The sequence below is a fragment of the Equus quagga genome, chromosome 5, assembly GCF_021613505.1.
Source record: "Equus quagga isolate Etosha38 chromosome 5, UCLA_HA_Equagga_1.0, whole genome shotgun sequence".
Lineage (NCBI taxonomy): Eukaryota > Metazoa > Chordata > Mammalia > Perissodactyla > Equidae > Equus > Equus quagga.
Genome location: NC_060271.1, coordinates 17,705,071 through 17,725,097, shown reverse-complemented (window position 1 = coordinate 17,725,097; position 20,027 = coordinate 17,705,071). Strand labels below are relative to the sequence as shown.

General features: G+C 40.1%; 1 protein-coding gene across 1 annotated transcript; it reads left to right on the top strand.

The window, feature by feature from the left end:
* The first annotated feature begins 10,378 nt into the window (after positions 1-10,378).
* ZFP69B (ZFP69 zinc finger protein B) lies at positions 10,379-19,666 on the top strand. The gene is made up of 5 exons (XM_046663465.1): positions 10,379-10,530; positions 12,995-13,080; positions 14,816-14,942; positions 15,207-15,302; positions 18,498-19,666. The coding sequence occupies exons 1-5, from the start codon at positions 10,404-10,406 to the stop codon at positions 19,664-19,666; spliced, it is 1,605 nt and encodes a 534-aa protein (XP_046519421.1). The 5' UTR covers positions 10,379-10,403.
* Positions 19,667-20,027: the final 361 nt, after the last annotated feature.

Here is a 20,027-nt window from a genome sequence, read left to right as displayed (position 1 = left end):
ACCAACTGATACATTAAATATAGAATTTCAAGGATATTATTGCTTGGGCTGAGGGTAGCGTAGGCTGGTAAGGCGCTCACTTTACAAGGACTGCATGACTTACAGGATCATTGTTCCCATATTCAGTGACTGTCTGATTTGGGTTCTCTCAGAAATAGACCCTGAGACAAGGATTGGACTGCAAATAGTCTATTTGCGAAACACAGGAAATACCAATAGGGACTGCGGGAAGTGAGACAGATAAAGGAAGATAGCCAGGAAGGACATACCATTAAGCTAGTTATCACTGTAGGAGACTGGAACTTAATCTCACTGAAACTCCGGGAAACTGCAAAATACAAAACCTCAGAATTATGCCACCTAGTGGAGAGCAAACTGGGCAATGTCATACCAACTGCCAAGAGTCATTGGTTGAGGGCTGGTGGTGGGGGTAATGGGGGCAGGGAGGGGGAGGTGCTAGTCAGTGTTAATTTCTTGACATCTGAGGCAGCCCAGCTTCAGATGCAGAAATGCAGATACTGGCAACTGGCATCCACTGGAGCCACCGCATCCACTGGCAGGTCTGCAGCATATGCACCAGAGACAAACAGCACCAGCTACTGTAACTAAACTTTCGACCATAAATGCTTGGAAGCATGGAGAGTATAGATGATTCTCAGTGCTAGAACATACTCATTCTGCATTCCTTTCAGCATTCTTCTGCTAGAAGTTGACAACCATTTGTTACAGAAAGTATGTAGAAGGTTATATAATTGTAAATTGGAATTGGACCTCTCTCTGTCATTATTGATAATGTTAATTTCCTTTTGACCCTATCATGAATCAGTGGTGAAAATGGTATTTCTAAAGGATAAGGCTGAAAATTATAATGGAAATGTGAACAGTAGAGATTATTTGAATACAATTTACTAATTATGCACAGGGAGAACCTGGGCATGAAGGTTTAAGACAAATGCCTAACAAAGCTGTTAAGATTGTTAGTCGTATAAGAGTGGGTCACTGAATTCTCCCTTTTTCTCAGATCCATGAAGAGATGGGCAATGATTTCAAACAGCTTCTGTTTCATTCAGAAGCTCATTGGTTTTCCCGCAGCATCTCTTGAAGATGCTAAAATGACTTCATCTTTCTGGGTCACATACCCTTTGTGAGAGCATGTGACTAACTGGAACTGCCTCAAGATGTATTTATCACTTGAGCAATCTAAATTCAGTCCTTCGAGGCTAGGTTTAAACCAGTTTTCCACTTGAGAGATCAAGTGCCTTAAATTACAATGTTGTGTGACTGGAGTTGTGGGGTGTAGCTCTTTAAAATGGTGAGTTGGATTCCTTTTGTTCCAACGATATGGTGATTAACCCATCTGAACTACCTCCTGAGACTATATTTTGAAGATTATGAAGAGACATTAAAAAGACTTGATAAAATGCCTTCATAGGGATTTTCCGAATCTGATGGCAGAGATGAATAAACAAGGGGCCCTTTCCCCAGTATCTTTGTAGATATAACCAAATAACTTGGCACATTCTGAAGAACAGATTCTAGATATGACATTAGATGTCCTATTGAAATAAGAGTTTATTTAAAAATTCCGTTAATTTTGGTGAGTTTCTAACTCCATCAAGAATGCAATTATCTTGCCCTTATCCACTATGCACGCATGTGAATTGGGATTTCCAGTGCTGGCTCATATCAAAACTGAAAGATGGAAATTTCTGATTAATATAGAAGCCTATCTTTTTTTTTAGTAAGTGACATCAATATAAATATCTCTCCCCACTTTTAAATGGATAAACAATTTCATTCTTTGCATTGAGAAACTTATTTTCAGATATGCACTTTTGTAAATTGACTGGATTTTTATTACTTCTGTTCATTGTTTTATTTAAATGTTTAACTTCTTGGATTTAATATTATTATTGTACTTTTGTGGCATGTAATACTTTCCTATTTACAGTAGACAAATTTGTTCTCTTTTTGAATGTATTGAAATAAAAAAGGAAGTTGAGGGCTTCAGTATGATGCAGCCAACATCATCTGGCATAAAACCCCAGATCGAGTTCAGTGGCTTTCAGATCATGTTATATTCAGATCATGTTATTTTCAGATCATGTTATATTCTTTTTAATTTGTGCATGTTAACAACCCGGTAAGTATTTTTCTCTATATTCAGACAATCCTTACCAACATATGTTTGTATATATTAGTATATATGACATAGATATGCATATATACATAAATACACATATTTGGGGGATAATTATTAAGCTAAATCATATGAAACTGCCTTTTCGTATGTTAAAACTGATCAAATATCAAGAAGTTCATATGGTTTACTGTAATACTTTCTCACTTAAAAATATCTCATGGAAATCCTGCCAAATGACGGCAGAGCGCTAATTCATTCTTTTATCAGGCCTTTACTGTGTCCTGGGTGTGGGTATATCATCACTTATTCAGCGGTTTGCATACTGGTGGGCTTTGACTTTCCTGTCTTCTGCCAGTCGAAGCGGAGCTGCAACAGCCATCCTCATACGGTCGTCCTTTGTAAGAGAGCTTTTCTTACCAGGGATACATTCTTGGGAGTCCCTTTACCAAAAGAAGTATGTATATATATATATATATGTATTTTTTTATTTGAGTTCATAATAGTTTATATCATTGTGAAATTTCAGTTGTACGTTATTTCTTGTCTGTCACCACATGGGTGCTCCCCTTCACCCCCTGTGCCCACCCCCCACCCCCCTTCCCTGGTAACCACTGAACTGTTTTCTTTGTCCATGTGCTTGTTTGTATTTCACATCTGGTGTTTGTCTTTCTCAGTCTGGCTTATTTCACTTAACATCATTTCCCCTAGGTCCTTCCATGTTGTTGCAGATGGAATGAATTTGTCTTTTTTCTTGGCTGAGTAGTATTCTATTGTATATATACACCACATCTTCTTTATCCAATCATCAGTCGATGGGCACTGGGATAGTTTCCGTGTCTTGGCTGTTGTGTATAGTGCTGCGATGAACATAGGGGTGCATATGTTACTTTGGATTGTTGATTTCAAGTTGTTTGGGTAGATACCCAGTAGTGGGATAGCTGAGCCATATGGTATTTCTTTTTCTTTCTTTCTTTTTTTTTTTTTTTGAGGAAGATTAGCCCTGAGCTAACATCTGCTGCCAATCCTCCTCTTTTTGCTGAGGAAGACTGGCCCTGAGCTAACATCAGTGCCCCTCTTCCTCTACTTAACATGTGGGACGCCTACCACAGCATGGCTTGCCAAGCGGTGCCATGTCTACACCCAGGATCCCAACTGGTGAACCCTGAGCCAGCAAAGCGGAATGTGCGCACTCAACCACTGCGCCACCGGGCCGGCCCCTGGTATTTCTATTTTTGGTCTTTTGAGGAATCTCCATACTATTTTCCATAGTGGCTGTACCAGTTTGCATTCCTACCAGCAGTGTATAAGAGTTCCCTTCTCTCCACACACTCTCCAACATTTGCTATTTTTAGTCTTAGTGATTATAGACATTTTAACAGGTGTAAGGTGGTATCTTAGTGTAGTTTTGACTTGCATTTACCCAAGGATTGGTGATGTTGAACATCTTTTCATGTGTTTATTGGCGATCTGTATATCTTCCAAAAGACGTATATATTTTTTATTTTGAGAGATGTTGCCCAATTGCTTTCCAAAAAGGCTGGTGCCCACTTCTCTCAGCAATGTATGGGAATAGTCTCTCTCTGCATTCCCACTTGCAATAGCTGTTATAGTTCTTATTTTTGCCCAGTTTGGGTGTAAAGTGGTGTCTAATTATTACTTTTAATTTGCATATTTGGCTATCTTTTCATGTGCTTGTTGACTATTTGGATTTCTCTTATGTGAATTATGGCATCATATCCTTTGCCCATTTCCCCATAGGGTTATTTTTTCTCTCCCCACCCCCACCCCTTTTTGCATGGCTGAAGCTGACCTGAAGTCAGTAGTTTAGGTATTGTTGTCATTGACTGTGAGTGCCCAAGCATCAGTTAAGTTAGGTACATTGTTGGTACTGAATGTGTTGAGTTTAATTACGATTTTAAATGTCTTAAAAGTTACAAAGAGGTTTGGCATTACAATGAAAAAATTATAATGTACATAAAAAGGTGCAGAAACAGAATAGTATGCGGTATGATAAAAATCTATGCCTAAAAATAGTCTGAAAGAATGCTTTAACAAAGTATAAAATAAAATTTAAGCTATAAGAAAGCATTGTGCATTAATTAAATTGCAGCATTTTTCTTTATTAGTGGTACATAAATAATGGCGTATTTTAAAAGAAATTATATTTTAGAGTCAATCAAATACATATTTTGTCATCTGCATTACAAACATTTGTTTCATATATGTCATCTGTATATTGACTTTATTTAAGGCATCTTTTGCCTACAAAAGTTTTTAATTTTTATATAGCTAAATATGTTGACTGGGTTTCCAGACTTGGTTAAAAGCATTTCTCCCATTGTTAGACTGTATATGTACTCTTTTGGATTTTCTTGCAAGATTTTAGTTTTGTTTTTTAAGAGACAACGCGTTGAGAGTGAAACCGGTGGCCAGATAGCCATTAATGATTATTCTTAAAAGTCATGTAGATAACATATTATCAGACTCTCACAAGGTTCCTTATGGATAACATCTCTGATGCTTGGGTCACCATGGTAACAGGTGCTTAAGTTGTTTTTTAGGAGCTGAGAGTCAACCCCTTGTCCAGTTTAGGCCAGTTGAGACCACCAACGCATCAACTGAGCCTGTGAGAATGTCTGATAGGTGAGCCTTTGACATTAGGGGGGCAAAACTCCACCCTCAGATCATGCTACCACCACCACTTTGTGAACATGCATCCTATGAAGAGCCGTGAAGCTTGATTACACTTGTTCAGATCATCAATCACGTCACTTTTCCTTACCTCTGATCATCTATCCCCACACTTCAGACCACCTTGCCCGTTTATCCCATAAATATCCTTAATCCTCATTTTCGGGAAGGCAGATTTGAGACTTGTTCTCCCATCTCCTTGTGTGGCTGCCTTGTGAATAGACCTTTCCTCTGATGCAAAACTCGTTATCTCAGTGATTGGCATACTGTGCGGCGGGCAAAACGGACCTAGTTCAGTAACAAGAGTTTAATACAACTGGAATTATTTCTAATATGATTCAAGATAGGGATCTATTTTTATTTTCTTCCAGATTGATAAATTCTATAGGCTTCACTTATTAAACAATTCATCCATTTCCTATGGACTTGAGCTACCATCTTCGTCATTTAAAAAATTCTCACATCTACTAGAATCTATTCTTGCATCCCAAGTCTGTTCCATTGGTTTATTTGGCATTTCTCACACCAGTATCATAACTCTTGGCTATAATGACTTTTCAGTATGTTGTGATATCTGGTGAGGCAAGTGTCCCATCACTGTTCTTTTTCTTAGTTTTCTTGTCTTTTCTTGAACCCTATTCTTGCGTGTAAATTTTAAGATCTTTATATCTAGTTCCAAAATCAAAATGAAACCCTGTTTGGATTTTAATAGAAATTGCAATAAAGTTTTATCTTATTTGACAGTTATGATATCAAATCTTTCTCAAATTTAATATGCTTTTACATTTATTCAAAACTTGTCTTATGGCTTTTAATAACTTTTATTTTCATTTTCTTCCTCTACATTTTCTTATTATTAAATTTATTCTAAATATTTTAATTTCTCACTGCTATTAAGGATGGAATATTTCCCCCATTCCATTCTAGGTGCTCATTTTTAGAGCAAGAAAGATACGTAGTTTTGTGTATTTGTTATGAGGCAAGTCCCTCACATGAAAGTCTCCCATGAATGCTAGTATTTTTTATTAGAGACTTGGGTTTTTCTAGATATTCCATCATGTCATCAGCAAAAAGATATAGCTCTCTCTCTTCCAATATTTGTGCTAGCTTCCTTGTATTATTGTATTTGATAAATCCTCCAAGACAATGTTAAAAATAACGTACTGGCAAGTTTCTGATTTTAATTGAAATGGTTTTAGTGTTGTACCACTTAGGATGCTATTTTCTATTGTCTTTTGTCAATTGTCTTTGTTATATTGAAGTAATTTCCTTCTATTCCTATTTTACTGAGAGTTTTTAGTATATTAATTAGAACAATGATTGATAAACAGTAAGTGCTGTAAAACTACTTTTTAAACAAATAAAGATACATTATTGTTTGCTGAAGTTTATTAACATCCTTTTCAGTAGCTATGGACACGATCATATGGTTTTTCCTTTTGAATTTGATGTTATGGATTATGTCAGTACATTTCCTCAGATTGAAACACCATGGGAAAAACCTTGCTTGATCATATATGTTATTTCTTTAATGCATTGCTAGTTCTATTTGCTTATATTTTATTTAGAATATTTGAAATGTAGTCATAAGTTAAATTTATACTTTTTTGTACTTAAAAAAGTAAATTTTAGCATTCAAGTTCTATTTGTGTCATTAAATGAATTAAGGAGCATTCATCTTTTTTCCTTAGTCTGGAACATTTCCCCTTTGTTGGGGACTTTGGCCTACTCATGGGAGTGAGTGCTCAGAAACCAGGTCTCTACCGGGAAACTGCCTGCCCCCTGGTCACAGCTCACTGATCAAATGATCTTGCCAATATCGAGAATTTTGAATTGAGCAACACAGACGGGGAGTTGCTAAAACTGAACCATATTAAGGGCGGTGGTTTAGAGGGCATCCTTCTGGGCACCTTACTTCGCCGTGCCCGGAGACACACTAGTTCCTAACCTTCCACAGACTGTGCTAATCACTTCTCTGGATTGCCAAAGACACTCCAGATCCCTTCCAATAATCACCCCATCACCATCATCATCATCATCATCATCTTTTTAACTTAGAAAGCAATTCTGGTGAACTTGTTACTTGCAAATAGAAGAGACAATCACAAAACCATGTATAAAATCACCTTTCTTGGAATATTTTGATAGTTTTGCTTTCCCTTTAAAACAAAACTTAGCTTTCCTGAAATTCTATGATGTGTAACACACGTAGTAGAAACCCTACTTGATTTGTTCTTGTTATGGACTGAATGTTTGTGTCTCTCCCAAATTCAAATTCAGGTTGAAGCCCGAATGTGACTATATTTGGATATAGGGCCATTACGGAAGTAATTAAGGTTAAATGAGATCATAAGGATAGGATTAGTGTCTTTATAAGAAGAAACACCAAAGAAATCTCTCTCTCATCCTATACGCACACAAGAAGAGGTCATGTGAGCACACAGCGAGAAGGCAGCCACCTACAAGCCAAGAGAAGAGGCTTCACAATGCAACCTACCTTGTCAGCACCTTGATCTTGGACTTCCCAGCCTCCAGAACTGTAAGAAAGTTGATTTCTTCTATTCAAGCCATCCAGTCTACGGTATTTTGTTGTAGCAGCCCAAACAGACTACAGACTAATACAGTTCCCAAAATGGCTGACTAGCTGTCCTAATGACCCATCGAATAATCTTTCATTACTCCACTAATTTGAAATGCCACTTTTATAATATACTAAATTTAATTAAATTATCAAGCCTGTTTCTGGGCTTCCAATTTCATTTCACTAATTTATGAGTCTATTTTGGCATTAGTTTTTTCTTATTTCGATTATTTTGCCTCTCTAATACAAGATTTTATCTTGTATTATATTTGTAGGGCAATTTATACCACTTACATTGGTTAGGGAAGTCTGACTTCATCATGGTTCGAAAATTTTATTGGCCATTCTGGAATACTGACCATTCTAGGTAAATTTTAGAATCACTTAATTTAGTAAAAAGAAAAGTTGAGATTTTCATTAAGGAGCATTAAAACAGAGGAAAAGTGACATATTTAGAATGTTCCATTCCAATCCATGGATATGGCATATGTCACTATTCTCTCTATTTAAATCAGTAACTTTTGTAGTTTTATTTATGATGTCCCGCATAATTCTTCTTGTTTATTCTTAGGTATATTTTTCCAATATTTTATTATGAAAATACTCAAACATACAGAAAAGTTGAAAGAATTTACAGTGAGCATCCATGCACCACTACCAGACTCTACCATTCACATCTTACTATAGTTTATGCTGTGTTTTTGTTGAGCAGCAGATAGGAGCGTAGACTGCCTGGATTCACCACTTGCAAGCTGTATGAGGCAACTTCTCCAAACCTCAGTTTTCTTATCTGCAAAGTGGGAATAAATAATGGTACTTACCTCAAGGGATTGTTATGAGGACTAAATCGGTTAAAATCTGTAATGTACTGAGAACAAAGCTTCATACTATGTAAATACTATATGCTAATGCATTAGTCTGCGTGGGCAGCTATAACAATCACAGACTGGGTGGCTTAAACAACGGGATTTATTTTTGCACAGTACTGAAGGCTAGAAGTCCCAGACCAAGGTCTGGCAGGGTCAGTTTCTGGTGAGGGCTCTCTTCCTGCTTGTAGATGGTGTCTTCTTGCTTGCTAAACCCTCACACCACCTTTCCTCCGTGCCTGCACTTTGAGAGAGAGAGTAAGCCCTCTCCTGTCTCTTCTTAGAAGGACACTAACCCTAAGGGATCAGGGCCCCACCCTTATGACCTCATTTAATCTTAATTACTTCTTTACTTCAAATACAGCTGCACTAGAGGTTAGGGCTTCACCATAGGAAACTTTTTGAGGGCGGGAGAGGGGGAAACACAAACATTTAGTCAGTAACAGCCAGCAAGTACATAATTTTATTCTATTTTGTAAATTGTTATTTTTGTAAGCTATTGATGTAGAAGTATACTTGGGATGATGTACTCCTATTTTATCGAGGAGACAAAACCCAGCAATGAAACAGTATTACATTACAGTCATTTTTTGCAGAAAATACATAAAATACATGAAAAACCATAAACCGTGGGTGTGTGTAGGTAGTCTGTACACCAAATGTTAGCAATGTTACCTCTGTTTCGTGAGATTATATATAACAATTATTTTGCTATTGTCTATTTTCTGGTATTTCAGAAATAAAAGGAAAGCAATTCACCTAAGAACTTACTGAATACTAGAACAAAAAACTACCTGATCGTGGTATTCTTTTAATGAAACATTGGATTCCGTTCCATTTTTAGTCTTTTCCACGTACATATTAAGTGAAAGAGGTATCGATTCTTTTATACCAACGTTGTTTCGACAAAAAAAATGATACAGATGTTTCCCGTTTGTCAAGGCTTTCACGTCTCCCCACAGAAACATTCACAAGCTATTCTCCGCAGAGGAGAGCTGGTTCCGTTGAGTAGGCTCTAGGGTGGACGAGAACACAGCCCCGTTTCCTTCCGCAGGAGCAGGGCTGCTTCACCCCGCTTCGGGTCCGGGGATGCTGGCAAGCTGAGAGGGACGGGACCGCCGGGCGAGCATCCCGTGGGGGATGCAGCGAGCCGGCAGGCTGCCCCGGAGGACGCTGGGAACCACGCGCGGAGGCTGCTGCCGCGCAGGCGCAGCGGCCCGGGCTGCGCTCCGTGGGAGCATCTCAGTGGCTGCTGGAGGGCGAGGGCGAGGGCGAGGGCGTGGGCGTGCGGTCGGAGCCGGTGAGAGTGGGGTGAGCGGGGCTCGCCGGGGTCTGGGGAGGGGACCAGCGAGGAAGAGCCGGCTCCGCTCCGCCCCGTCCGCGGTCGCCCGTGGCGCGCGGTGCACCCAGCGCCCCCGGAGTCGGACAAAGACTGCGAGGGCAGGGCCCGGCGGGTGCAGTCCTGGAGGAGGGCTTGTCCTATCCGGTTAGGAAGGGGGAACCGAGGTTGAAGTGCTTACGTGATTTGATGCAGCCGACAACGGAAGGAGCTAGGATTCAAACCCAGATCCTTTTTGATTCTAAATCTCAGACTATTTTAAACATAGTACTACTGCCTAAAACAAAGAATTGGATTTTAGTCATCTCTCTGCTTCCTGACACCAGCACAGTGTTTTGGACCGTGTGGGCTGTGTATATCCGCGGTCTCCGTGTATCTTTTGTAAAAATCTTTCAGTGATTGGGGCAAGTTGTGGAATTCTAACCCTGTGGCTGAGCCTTCTAGATCCTTTTGTTGACTCTGATCTTTTCTGCCCAGCATCGCCAGGAGACTGCAGAGGTGGCTGCTTAGAATCCATACCTGGAGCCTTCAGCTGCCTGCTGAGAGATGGAGCTCGAGATGGGAGGTGTTCCTTGAAAGCCTAGACATTAAAAGGTCCAGACTCTGGATTTTGCTACCCTGTGTTCCCCAGGTGCCTGAGAGCGGGGGACACCTGTACAACTGCGAAGCTCCCCGTCAGAGTCTCGGGTAGTTTCCTCATCAAAAGTGGACAAGCCCAACCTGGACTCTCTGCCTTGTGGCCTGAGGCTCGAGAGGCCCCCGGAAAGGAGTGCCGGAGTCATCATGCTGCAGCGGCTCCTGATCACCCTGCCCACCGAGGCCAGCACCTGGGTGAAGTTGCACCATCCGAAGAAGGCCAAGGAGGCGGTGCCCCTGTGGGAGGGGGTGACTAAGATGTTTGAAGGAGAAGGTGAGAATAGACTGATGGGTGGGATGGAGGAAAAGCAGCATCCTCTAGTGTGAGAAGGAAGGGAGACACCTGAACAGAAGCATCTCTTGGGGAGACAATGGGTAAAAGGTCTCTGGAGTTCTTGATTATGGCTTCTGGCCTGGGGTTTTCCTAGCAGGAGTGGTCAGTTCAACCTAAAACCAATATTTCAGTGTCATGGCTGTATATATTCTTTCATTTCACTCATGGGCGTATGGGGCAGGGAAGACTTGCCCGACTTTCCTTATTTTATGGTGAGGAAATGTGAATCAGATGAGGGCCCTGTCCGGGTGCTCGGTGGCTGGGTCAAGAGCAGAGGCAGCAGGGGATGTCCTGGTGAACCTGGAGCAACTTGGGTTAGAAAGCAAGGAAGAGCACGAAGACTAGTGGACGTGTTTCGGAAGGATGGAACAGCCAGGTGTGAGGGGCTTCCACTGGACAAATTTGAGACAGTTTAAGTGTCCAGGTTGATTGTAACACTTTGAATAAATAAAATTCCACAAGTTCATGATGACACTTAAAATAGAGAAAGAAGTGGGGGGACTCATTTGTCTACATTGGAGGTGATTAATACACTGATTTCTTACTTTGAAAATAGATTATTATGGGAATGGAGGGTGCATTGACCTTGCTTTTTAGATCATTTCAGATCATTCAGATCATTTTAGATCATTTAGATCAACAATCATTTAGGTTGTTGAGGGAAAGCTCTTTGTAGACAATACCTGCCAGTAATAAATGTAGAAGGAATGATAGAAGATTTTACTGTAAATGAAATAAGGCTGATGGGGAACAGGATATTCACATGGTGACAAAGTATCACCCCCACAGGTTACTTGCTAAATGCCAAGGAGAGAACATACTTTTCCAATGGTGACATCTGGTGGTCACTATCTTAACCAAGTGTCCCAAAGATGGGATAACTTGACATTTTGTGCCTTCTGGGTAATGTAATATAAAACATGTGGTGTCACCCATGGAGTATTCCTGCCAAAAATGTTTTACCGGATCCTAGATTAAGCTTAAAGGCTGAACTTGGGGTTTAAAGAAAAGACAGGGGATGGAGAAATAGGGTAAACCCCACTGTGAGGATAGTCACATTGCTCTGGTCTCTTAAAAAGCCAATGTCGTGAAAAAAGGGAAAGTTTTATTCTAGAATAAGAGCGTGGAGGTGACAACCCCTTTGAATGTGTGAACCCTGATTGGCTCCTGGTTTGGAAAAAATCCAGAATAAAAGACAGTTTGGGAACAGTTGAGAAAACATGAATATTGACTGAATGTTTAGATACTATGGAATTACTGTTAACTTTCTTGGGGGTGGTGAACGGTGCTGTGGTTGTGTAGGAGAAGATCCGTGTTTGAGGTATATAGGGATGAAGTATCATGAGGTCTGCAGCTTTGAAATGGTTCAGGAAAAAAATACAGGTAGATGAAGCGAATATGGCAAATGCGAACTATTGTTGTATGTTGGTGGCGGATATAAGAATGTTCAATATTCATGATAAAAAGCTGGGAAAAAACACGAGGACAATAATATGTGTGTCTTAATTCCTGGTTTATATTTTTAATACCTTAAATTCAGCCAGGATTTCTTGAATTCTAGCCACCTGGCAGGATGTTGTGCTTAACACTTGAGCAGATGGAAGAAGAATGAATCAGATACAGTTTCTACCCATATACTCATACTAATATTCAATCAAGGGAGATAATTATCCCCTCGATAATTTATTATGTAAATAAATTTTATATTTTATATATATGTATAAATTTATATATTTATATATTTATGTATACATTTATATGCTATATAAATAAATTTGTATATTTATTTATACAAATAAATATAATAGGAGACAGCCTGAGATAGATGCTAGAGTAGGGACCAAAACCAAGGTTTTGGGGAGAAGAGGGGAGAGGAAACTTTTCTTCTCATTAAGGGTGTCTGAGAAAACTTCACTTGAACTGGTCCAGAAGCTTAACTCAGTTTTTCACTGAGTAGGCCCCTGGTAAAAGGACTGAGGTGGGTGCTATCTGGGTACGTTCAAAGAAGGGTGAGTAGGATTATGTGGTTGGGTGTGTCCAGGGGATGAAGGATGGTGTTTGGAGAAGCTGCTTTGGCCTGGTTGCGGAGGATCTTGAAGACCCTGGTAAAGTGTTTGGAGTTTTCCTCCTGTCGGTGGGGAAGCTTTGAGGATTTTTGAACAGAGGAGAGGCCTGGTAGATCTGTGCTTTTGGACCAGCGTGGAACATTGGGAGACATTAATCCCCAAACAACACACTGCAGATCCTCCTCATTAAGGAGCCCTCAGGCTGTTCTTGAGTCGCTCTGAATGTCCCTGTTTGTGAAGGTATTGAGAGAGGAGCCACATTCAGCTGGCCTGCAGGCATTTTTTCTGTTTGGGGGATTTGGGGAGATGCAGACCTCGTGGCTCTTTTCCTTCCTCAGCTCTGCTGTCTCAGGATGCTGATGAGACTCAGGGAGAACGTTTCGAGGATGACGTGGCCTCTGGGCCCTCAACAGCAGAATTCCAGGTGGGTTGGAGTTTCCTGTCACTCTTTGAAATTGTTTCTCAGAATTTAAGAGCCTTGGACTTTGATTTTCTTTGCCTCAACTTCCTGGATTGGATTTTCTTAGCCTGTTTGAAACCAGGCTGCATCAACTGATTTCACAGATAATTCCCCACGAGTAGTAACCTTCCTCAGGAACCCTCTTGTTTCTAGCAAACCTCTAGTCCTTTATCCAACAAATTTAAAAATCGTGCCAGGGTGTCATGTAGTTCTTGTCCTTAAACCTCATTGATGTCATCTGGGGGAAAGGCAAACACTGTAAAACCTTTTTAGCAACAGTTAAAAATTAACAGGAGGTTAATTTTAGGTTCTGATGTTCTTGCAGATGTATACGCTTTATTAATGACCAGTAAGAGGGGATTTTTGGTCACGTCCTGGGGCAGAAGTGTAGATGAAAACAGAAGTGAGTAGGGAACCTACTGGCAGGTCACAAAGGGCACAAACTAAATAAGCTGAGTGGAAAAGGAAAGCAGACTTCCAAGAGCAGTTCAGCACTGTCTGTGTATCATAAATGAGCTATTCAGAAAGCCCACTGGCAACTGGCAAAGCTCTATGTTGCCAAGCCCTGGAAGCATAGGGAAACTCAGAAAATTCTGGAGTACTCAAGAGAAAACCGATATAGAAGGAGATATTATTAGAGAACAGAAGAGTTTTAAAGTGGATCTTAGCTTCCAGAGTCACATGGTACAGGGTTCAATCCCACGTCTTTAACCTTCAAGTTCAGTTTTCTCATTGGTTAAAGGTGGATGCTAATGTCAGCCTAATAGGCCTGAAATGCATTCCAGAATTATTTACAATACATAAAAAGCATTAAATCCATACTTAAGGAATTTTTTATTATCTCAGCTTTCTGGCTTCTGGGTTCTCTTTGCATTTGATAGTTTTTTAAAAAAATAACTATCAGGGGCCGGCCCAGTGGCATACTGGCTAAGTTTGAGCACTCCACTTTGGCGGCCCGGGGTTTGCAGGTTCGGATCCCAGGCACAGACCTGGCACCACGTGTCAAGCCGTGCTATGGTGGCATCCCAGATAAAACAAAGGAAGATTGGCACAGATGTTAGCTCAGCGGCAATCTTCCTCAAGCAAAAAGAGGAAGACTGGCAACAGATGTTCACTCAGGGCCAATCTTCCTCACAAAAGAAAAACTATCAAATGATGGTTTAATTTACGTAGATGATACGTAACAGGCTTTGGTACTGCACAACACAGTGTCTGCTTTGGTCAAGGGATCTTCCTTACTAGGCAGAATTCATGCTCCCTCCACAAACGTGTTGTTCTTGCATATTTTCCTTACTAAAAGAAATGCCCAGCTAAGGGTATTTACCTATGCTGAAATGTTCTCATTTTAACCAATTCTTTCAGCCCAACAAAGGTCCGTCTTCTCCTGTGGCCTTAGCCCCTTTTGAACTCTCCCCTTTCTCAAATATTCCTGGTATTTATTGTTTTTAATCTAAAATACTATATGCTTTTCTGTGGCGTTCTTTAGTATTGCATGAGCATTTTGCCTTCAGCCAAATCATAAGTTGCAAAAGACAACTTACATGCTCTCTGCCTTGTTTTGTAACCTCCAGCAGAGAGTCAGGCAATCAGTTGTCAAGAGAGTCTCCAGGAAAACTTGGCTAGAATCTCTTAGCATCCGGACAAGGTCAGAACAACTTTCCTGAACTCTGGCTGAAAAGGATCATATCTGATGTTCTAGGAACTGTTGACCTTCAAGGACATATCTGTGGACTTCACCCAGGAGGAGTGGGGGCAGCTGGCCCCTGCTCACCGGACTCTGTACCGGGAGGTGATGCTGGAGAACTATGGGAACCTGGTCTCAGTGGGTAAGGATGGGTTCCCCTTGTGACTAGAACCTACCTATTGGAAGAAAATCTTTATTTCTAAGTTGAGTGCTATGCTTGGGTTTTGAGTTCTGTATCAGAGGTTTCTAGTTCATTCCGAACAGCAATTCAGGATTGCTTTGGTCTTTTCTGCACTGGTCTTTCCCCTCTACCCTTCAGAAGGCCTGAATCCCAAAAAACTGTCTTTAAATTCTTGGGATGACTCTTTCACCTCAGCACATGTAGTTTTTATTTCTTCATGAGCAGGATATCAGCTTTCCAAACCTGGTGTGATTTCCCAGCTAGAGAAAGGAGAAGAACCATGGCTGATCGAGAGAGAGATTTCAGAAGGTCCAACTTCAGGTAAGAGCAAGACAGATGGGGCCTTGGTCAGCTTTGCGAGAGAGTTCCACTCAATGGCTTCTCCAGGCTGTGGGGAAGGCAAAAGCCATCTGCATGGGACCCACGAGAAACCTGGTTGCCACTCTGTTACCCTTTCCTGCACTTGCCTCTTCTCTTTAGTTTCTTTGGAGTCAGAGGAAAAGAGATGCCTTTCTCATCAGCGTTAGCCTTCTGCACCATTTCTCCTGACCTGACTTTCATGATTTTCTTGCTTTTTCCAGCATTCCACACCTTACCCTGATCATAATTTCCTTCTCCTGTCCATTCAGCTATTCATGGATCTCTCCTCATTAAACGCACCGCCCTTCCCCAGATTCTCATGTCATTTATCAGGGGTTTCACTTTCTCTCATGATTCCATTTAATATTTTTTCCTAAATCTTATTCTGTGATCATAGCTTCAACTCTGATTCTAACTTGTGTAATTTAGCATTTTATTTCAGATAATTTATGACTCTTTGAGAAATCGCCACTGCATTCCTTCTTACCAAATCCAATGGCTTTTAACAGTATTCTTCAACTTGTAAGATCAGGAATAATGACAGCTCTTTGCCCAGCTGGCCTCTGTGAGCCCTGTGCCTCCCTCAGCCCCATCTCACAAATGAGGGAAAGAGGCCTCATAGGCTAAGAAATTTGTATGGCAGTCACTTAGCTACTACGTGGTGGAGTCAATGTTTGAATTCTAATCATTCTGTCTCCAGTTTATGTTCTTATGTTGCTGTCCTACACGCAGAATTCCGGCCCAGAGACCTCGCCACCTCCTTGGTATCATTTCCTCCACCAGCTAATTTAATTCTTTCTGTCTTGTCTCTCTCTCTCATTGTTTTTTCAGTACTTCTCATCAACATCCTTTTTAATGCAGACGTATCATTTCCGCCTTCGTTAGAATAGGTTAACCTACGGTAGCAAATAGACTCTAAAACTTGGCTCAAACGCAATAGGGGTTTCTTGCTCGTGTCCTGGTCTGGGGGAACTGTTAGTTCAATGGACAGTTCTTCTCCACCTGGCGAATCTGGGACCAAGATTCCTTCCACACGGTGGCTCCAGCATCCCCTAGGGCCTCCGCATCTTCTAAATTCAGCAGCAGTAGAATAAGAGCACAGAGGAGCTCCTTCGGGAGGTTTTTATGGGCCAGCCTGGAGCGGTCCACATCACTTACATTCATTTGTTTAATGGGGGACCTTTGCCACTTCAGTCAATCAATTCAAGGAAGATTGGGAAGTACAGGGTAGTTGTGTGTCCAGAAATGGGGAGAGCAGATTTCAGTGAACAGCCAGCAGTCTCTGCCACAATCCCCGAGGAGCCTTTTACTCTGCTTTTCTATTTCTGTAGAAACTCCCACAGATGCATTGTGAGGGTTTCAGCTAGCCCTTTGACACCTGTATTCTCCATATTTTCATCTTTGCCTTACACGTCCGTATGAACTCTATTCCCACATATCCCTGGTGTTTAGGGCATCTCTACATAGAGTTACTGTGTCACTTCAACCCCAGTATGTCCAAAAACAGAAGCCATCATCTCTCCCAAATGAACTTCTCATCCTGACTCCTCATTCCTTTCAGTCTCGAACACTAGAAATCATGTGCCAGCAAGACTGTATCATGTTTTCTACTGTCAGTTTTTCCCTCATGCCCCATGGCTTCTTCTTTGATGTTACTGCTAGATGCACTTCTTTTCATCTCTCTTGATGATGTGCTGAACCACGTTCCCATCACCTCATGCCTAGGACTATCATTTCTCGTTGCATTTGTTGATGTCTTATTTTCTTTTTCTGAATCGTTTTGAATGCTACCACTACATTTGACCACTTGAAATGTAACATTTATCTTGTTCTTACCGTAAAAAGAAAAGTTAAGTGACTCCGTATTATGGATAGTAAGTAATATAAACATCTCTATTTGCTTTTTAAGTCCGCTGCAAAATGTGTCTAGCTATCACTGAGCGCTTTGTATGTGCTGTTACTCAAGTGAGATTAGAAATCCTGGGGAATAAGATTTTGCTCTGAACAGGAAATATTGGTGCTTTAGGATGGCAGGGTCCAGAATGGATGGATAGGAATAGGAAGAGTAAAAATCAGGGAAATGCCCTCATCCAAAAATATTGTGCCATGTATACTATGAATAGAATATCTATTCTCTATCCTTTAAGATTTTACAGCATAGTTAATATTTTGTCACAAATTTAGAAACCATTAATTAATATATAGGCAAAAATCATGAAGATTGATAAAAATCCAATGAGTTTGCAGGGAAAGGTGCCTACATTTACTGAGAGCACAACCCAAGAATTCCTCTTTAGTAAATCCTATGAAATACTGACAGGAGTGTATACAAATGTATGTATAATGATAAAGTGAAAATTGGAGACCACCTAAATATTTTTCAGGAGGGAAAAGTCAAATTACGATATGTCCACAAAGTGGAATGCAATGCAGTTGTTAAAAAGAATGAGATAAATCTAAATGTACAGACATGGAAGGGGGCCCATAAGGTATAGTTGAGTTAAAAAGCAAAACAAAACAGTTACAGAACTATATGTACACCGTGATCCCTTTTTTTAGTGCATATGTACATTTATGGCCATATATATATAAATGCACACATTCACATATACAGATTGTTGGGAAATGTCTGAATGCATGTATTCCAAAATCCTAAGAGACCAGAGGAAATGAGGATGAGATTGAGAGAGGCTATTCTTTTTTGGTGAATGTATCCGTATATTATTTAATGTTTTATTTTAATGTGTAAAAAGTATGAGATAAATACTTAAAAACTTTTTTTTAATAAAGAAATTTTTGTCATAGAAATATGGGCTGGAGATGATATGGTATTTGAATCCTGTCTTCTTTAATCTTGACTCTTGATATTTGCCCTTAAGTAATGCTCTCTTCTTATTCCATTTCCTCTTGCAATTGACATAAATACACTCCTTCCAGTTTCTTAAAGTCACGTCACATACTTCTAACAGCTTCTTTGACCATTTCTTCACTTCCTTTCATATTAGCAGTCTAGTGGCAAGATCACATTTGAAGACAGTCCAAGCTTCCTTTACCTCGTATATGTTATATTTTTTCCTTCCTCTTCTCACTATGGCCATTTATTTCTTAAAGTGCAGTGAATAATATGGGTCATTTGTAATTTTGGAATTCTTTCAGACTTGGAGAGTAAAACAGAAACCAAAGAGTCACCCTTAAAGAATGACATGTCATGGGAAGAATTACACCATGGCCTGATGATGGCAAGGTCCACAAGAGGAAGCGTGTTGTATTCTCCATTGGGAAGAGTCTCAACATGTGATAAGTTAAAAAGCCACCAGGAAAATCAAGGAATGGGTGAAGGGCAGATCCCCTTGACCCACAAGAACACACCCACTCAGGAGAGAGACCGAGAAGCTAACAGATTTGAGAGAAGTATTAATGTGAGCTCAGAAGTTATTCCAGGACCAGTAGGTCCTCCAAGAAAAAGAAACCATGAATATGACGTATCTGGAAAGAGAAGTAGATACAATTTAGATTTAATTAATCATTCAAAGAGTCATACAAGAATGAAAACCTTTGAATGTAATATTTGTGAAAAAATCTTCAAACAGCTCATTCACCTTACAGAACACATGAGAATTCATACTGGAGAGAAACCCTTCAGATGTAAAGAATGTGGAAAAGCCTTTAGCCAAAGTTCATCCCTTATTCCACATCAGAGAATCCATACTGGCGAGAAACCCTATGAATGTAAGGAATGTGGGAAAACTTTCAGACATCCGTCATCTCTTACTCAACATGTTAGAATTCATACTGGGGAGAAGCCCTATGAATGTGGTGTATGTGAGAAAGCATTCAGCCAGAGCATTGGGCTGATCCAGCATTTGAGAACTCACGTTAGAGAGAAACCTTTTACATGCAAAGACTGTGGAAAAGCATTTTTCCAGATTAGACACCTTAGGCAACATGAAATTATTCACACTGGTGTGAAACCTTATATTTGTAAGGTATGCAGTAAAACCTTCAGCCATAGCACGTACCTAACTCAACACCAGAGAACTCATACTGGGGAAAGACCATATAAATGTAAGGAATGTGGGAAAGCCTTCAGCCAGAGAATACATCTTTCTATCCATCAGAGAGTCCACACTGGAGTGAAACCTTATGAATGCAGTCATTGTGGGAAAGCCTTTAGGCATGATTCATCCTTTGCTAAACATCAGAGAATTCATACTGGAGAAAAACCTTATGACTGTAATGAATGTGGAAAAGCCTTCAGCTGCAGTTCATCACTTATTAGACATTGCAAAACACATTTAAGAAATACCTTTAGCAATGATATGTGAAATATGTTCAACATCAAAGCATCCTCATATTGGAGCAAAAGCCTCTAAGTTAATGGGTTTTTGACTTTTGGATTTCAAGAACCAATACCTTTTTTTTAATGGTTTGACCCAATGTTATAACTATTAGTTTTGCCATATTAAAAAACCCACCTATTATCAGCATTGTTTAAGAAAAGAAAGGGCATTTTAATATTTAAAAATGTGGGCAAGAAGGATATAATCATAAAGAATGAGCTTTACATTGAGTTAAGTCAGCTTTATGAAAATCTCCCAAATTATTTTTCTCATTTCAGTATGGGCCAGTGAAAACTTCATCAAGGCAGATCGGTGATCTGTGGACTGGCTTCTGAGAATCACTGTG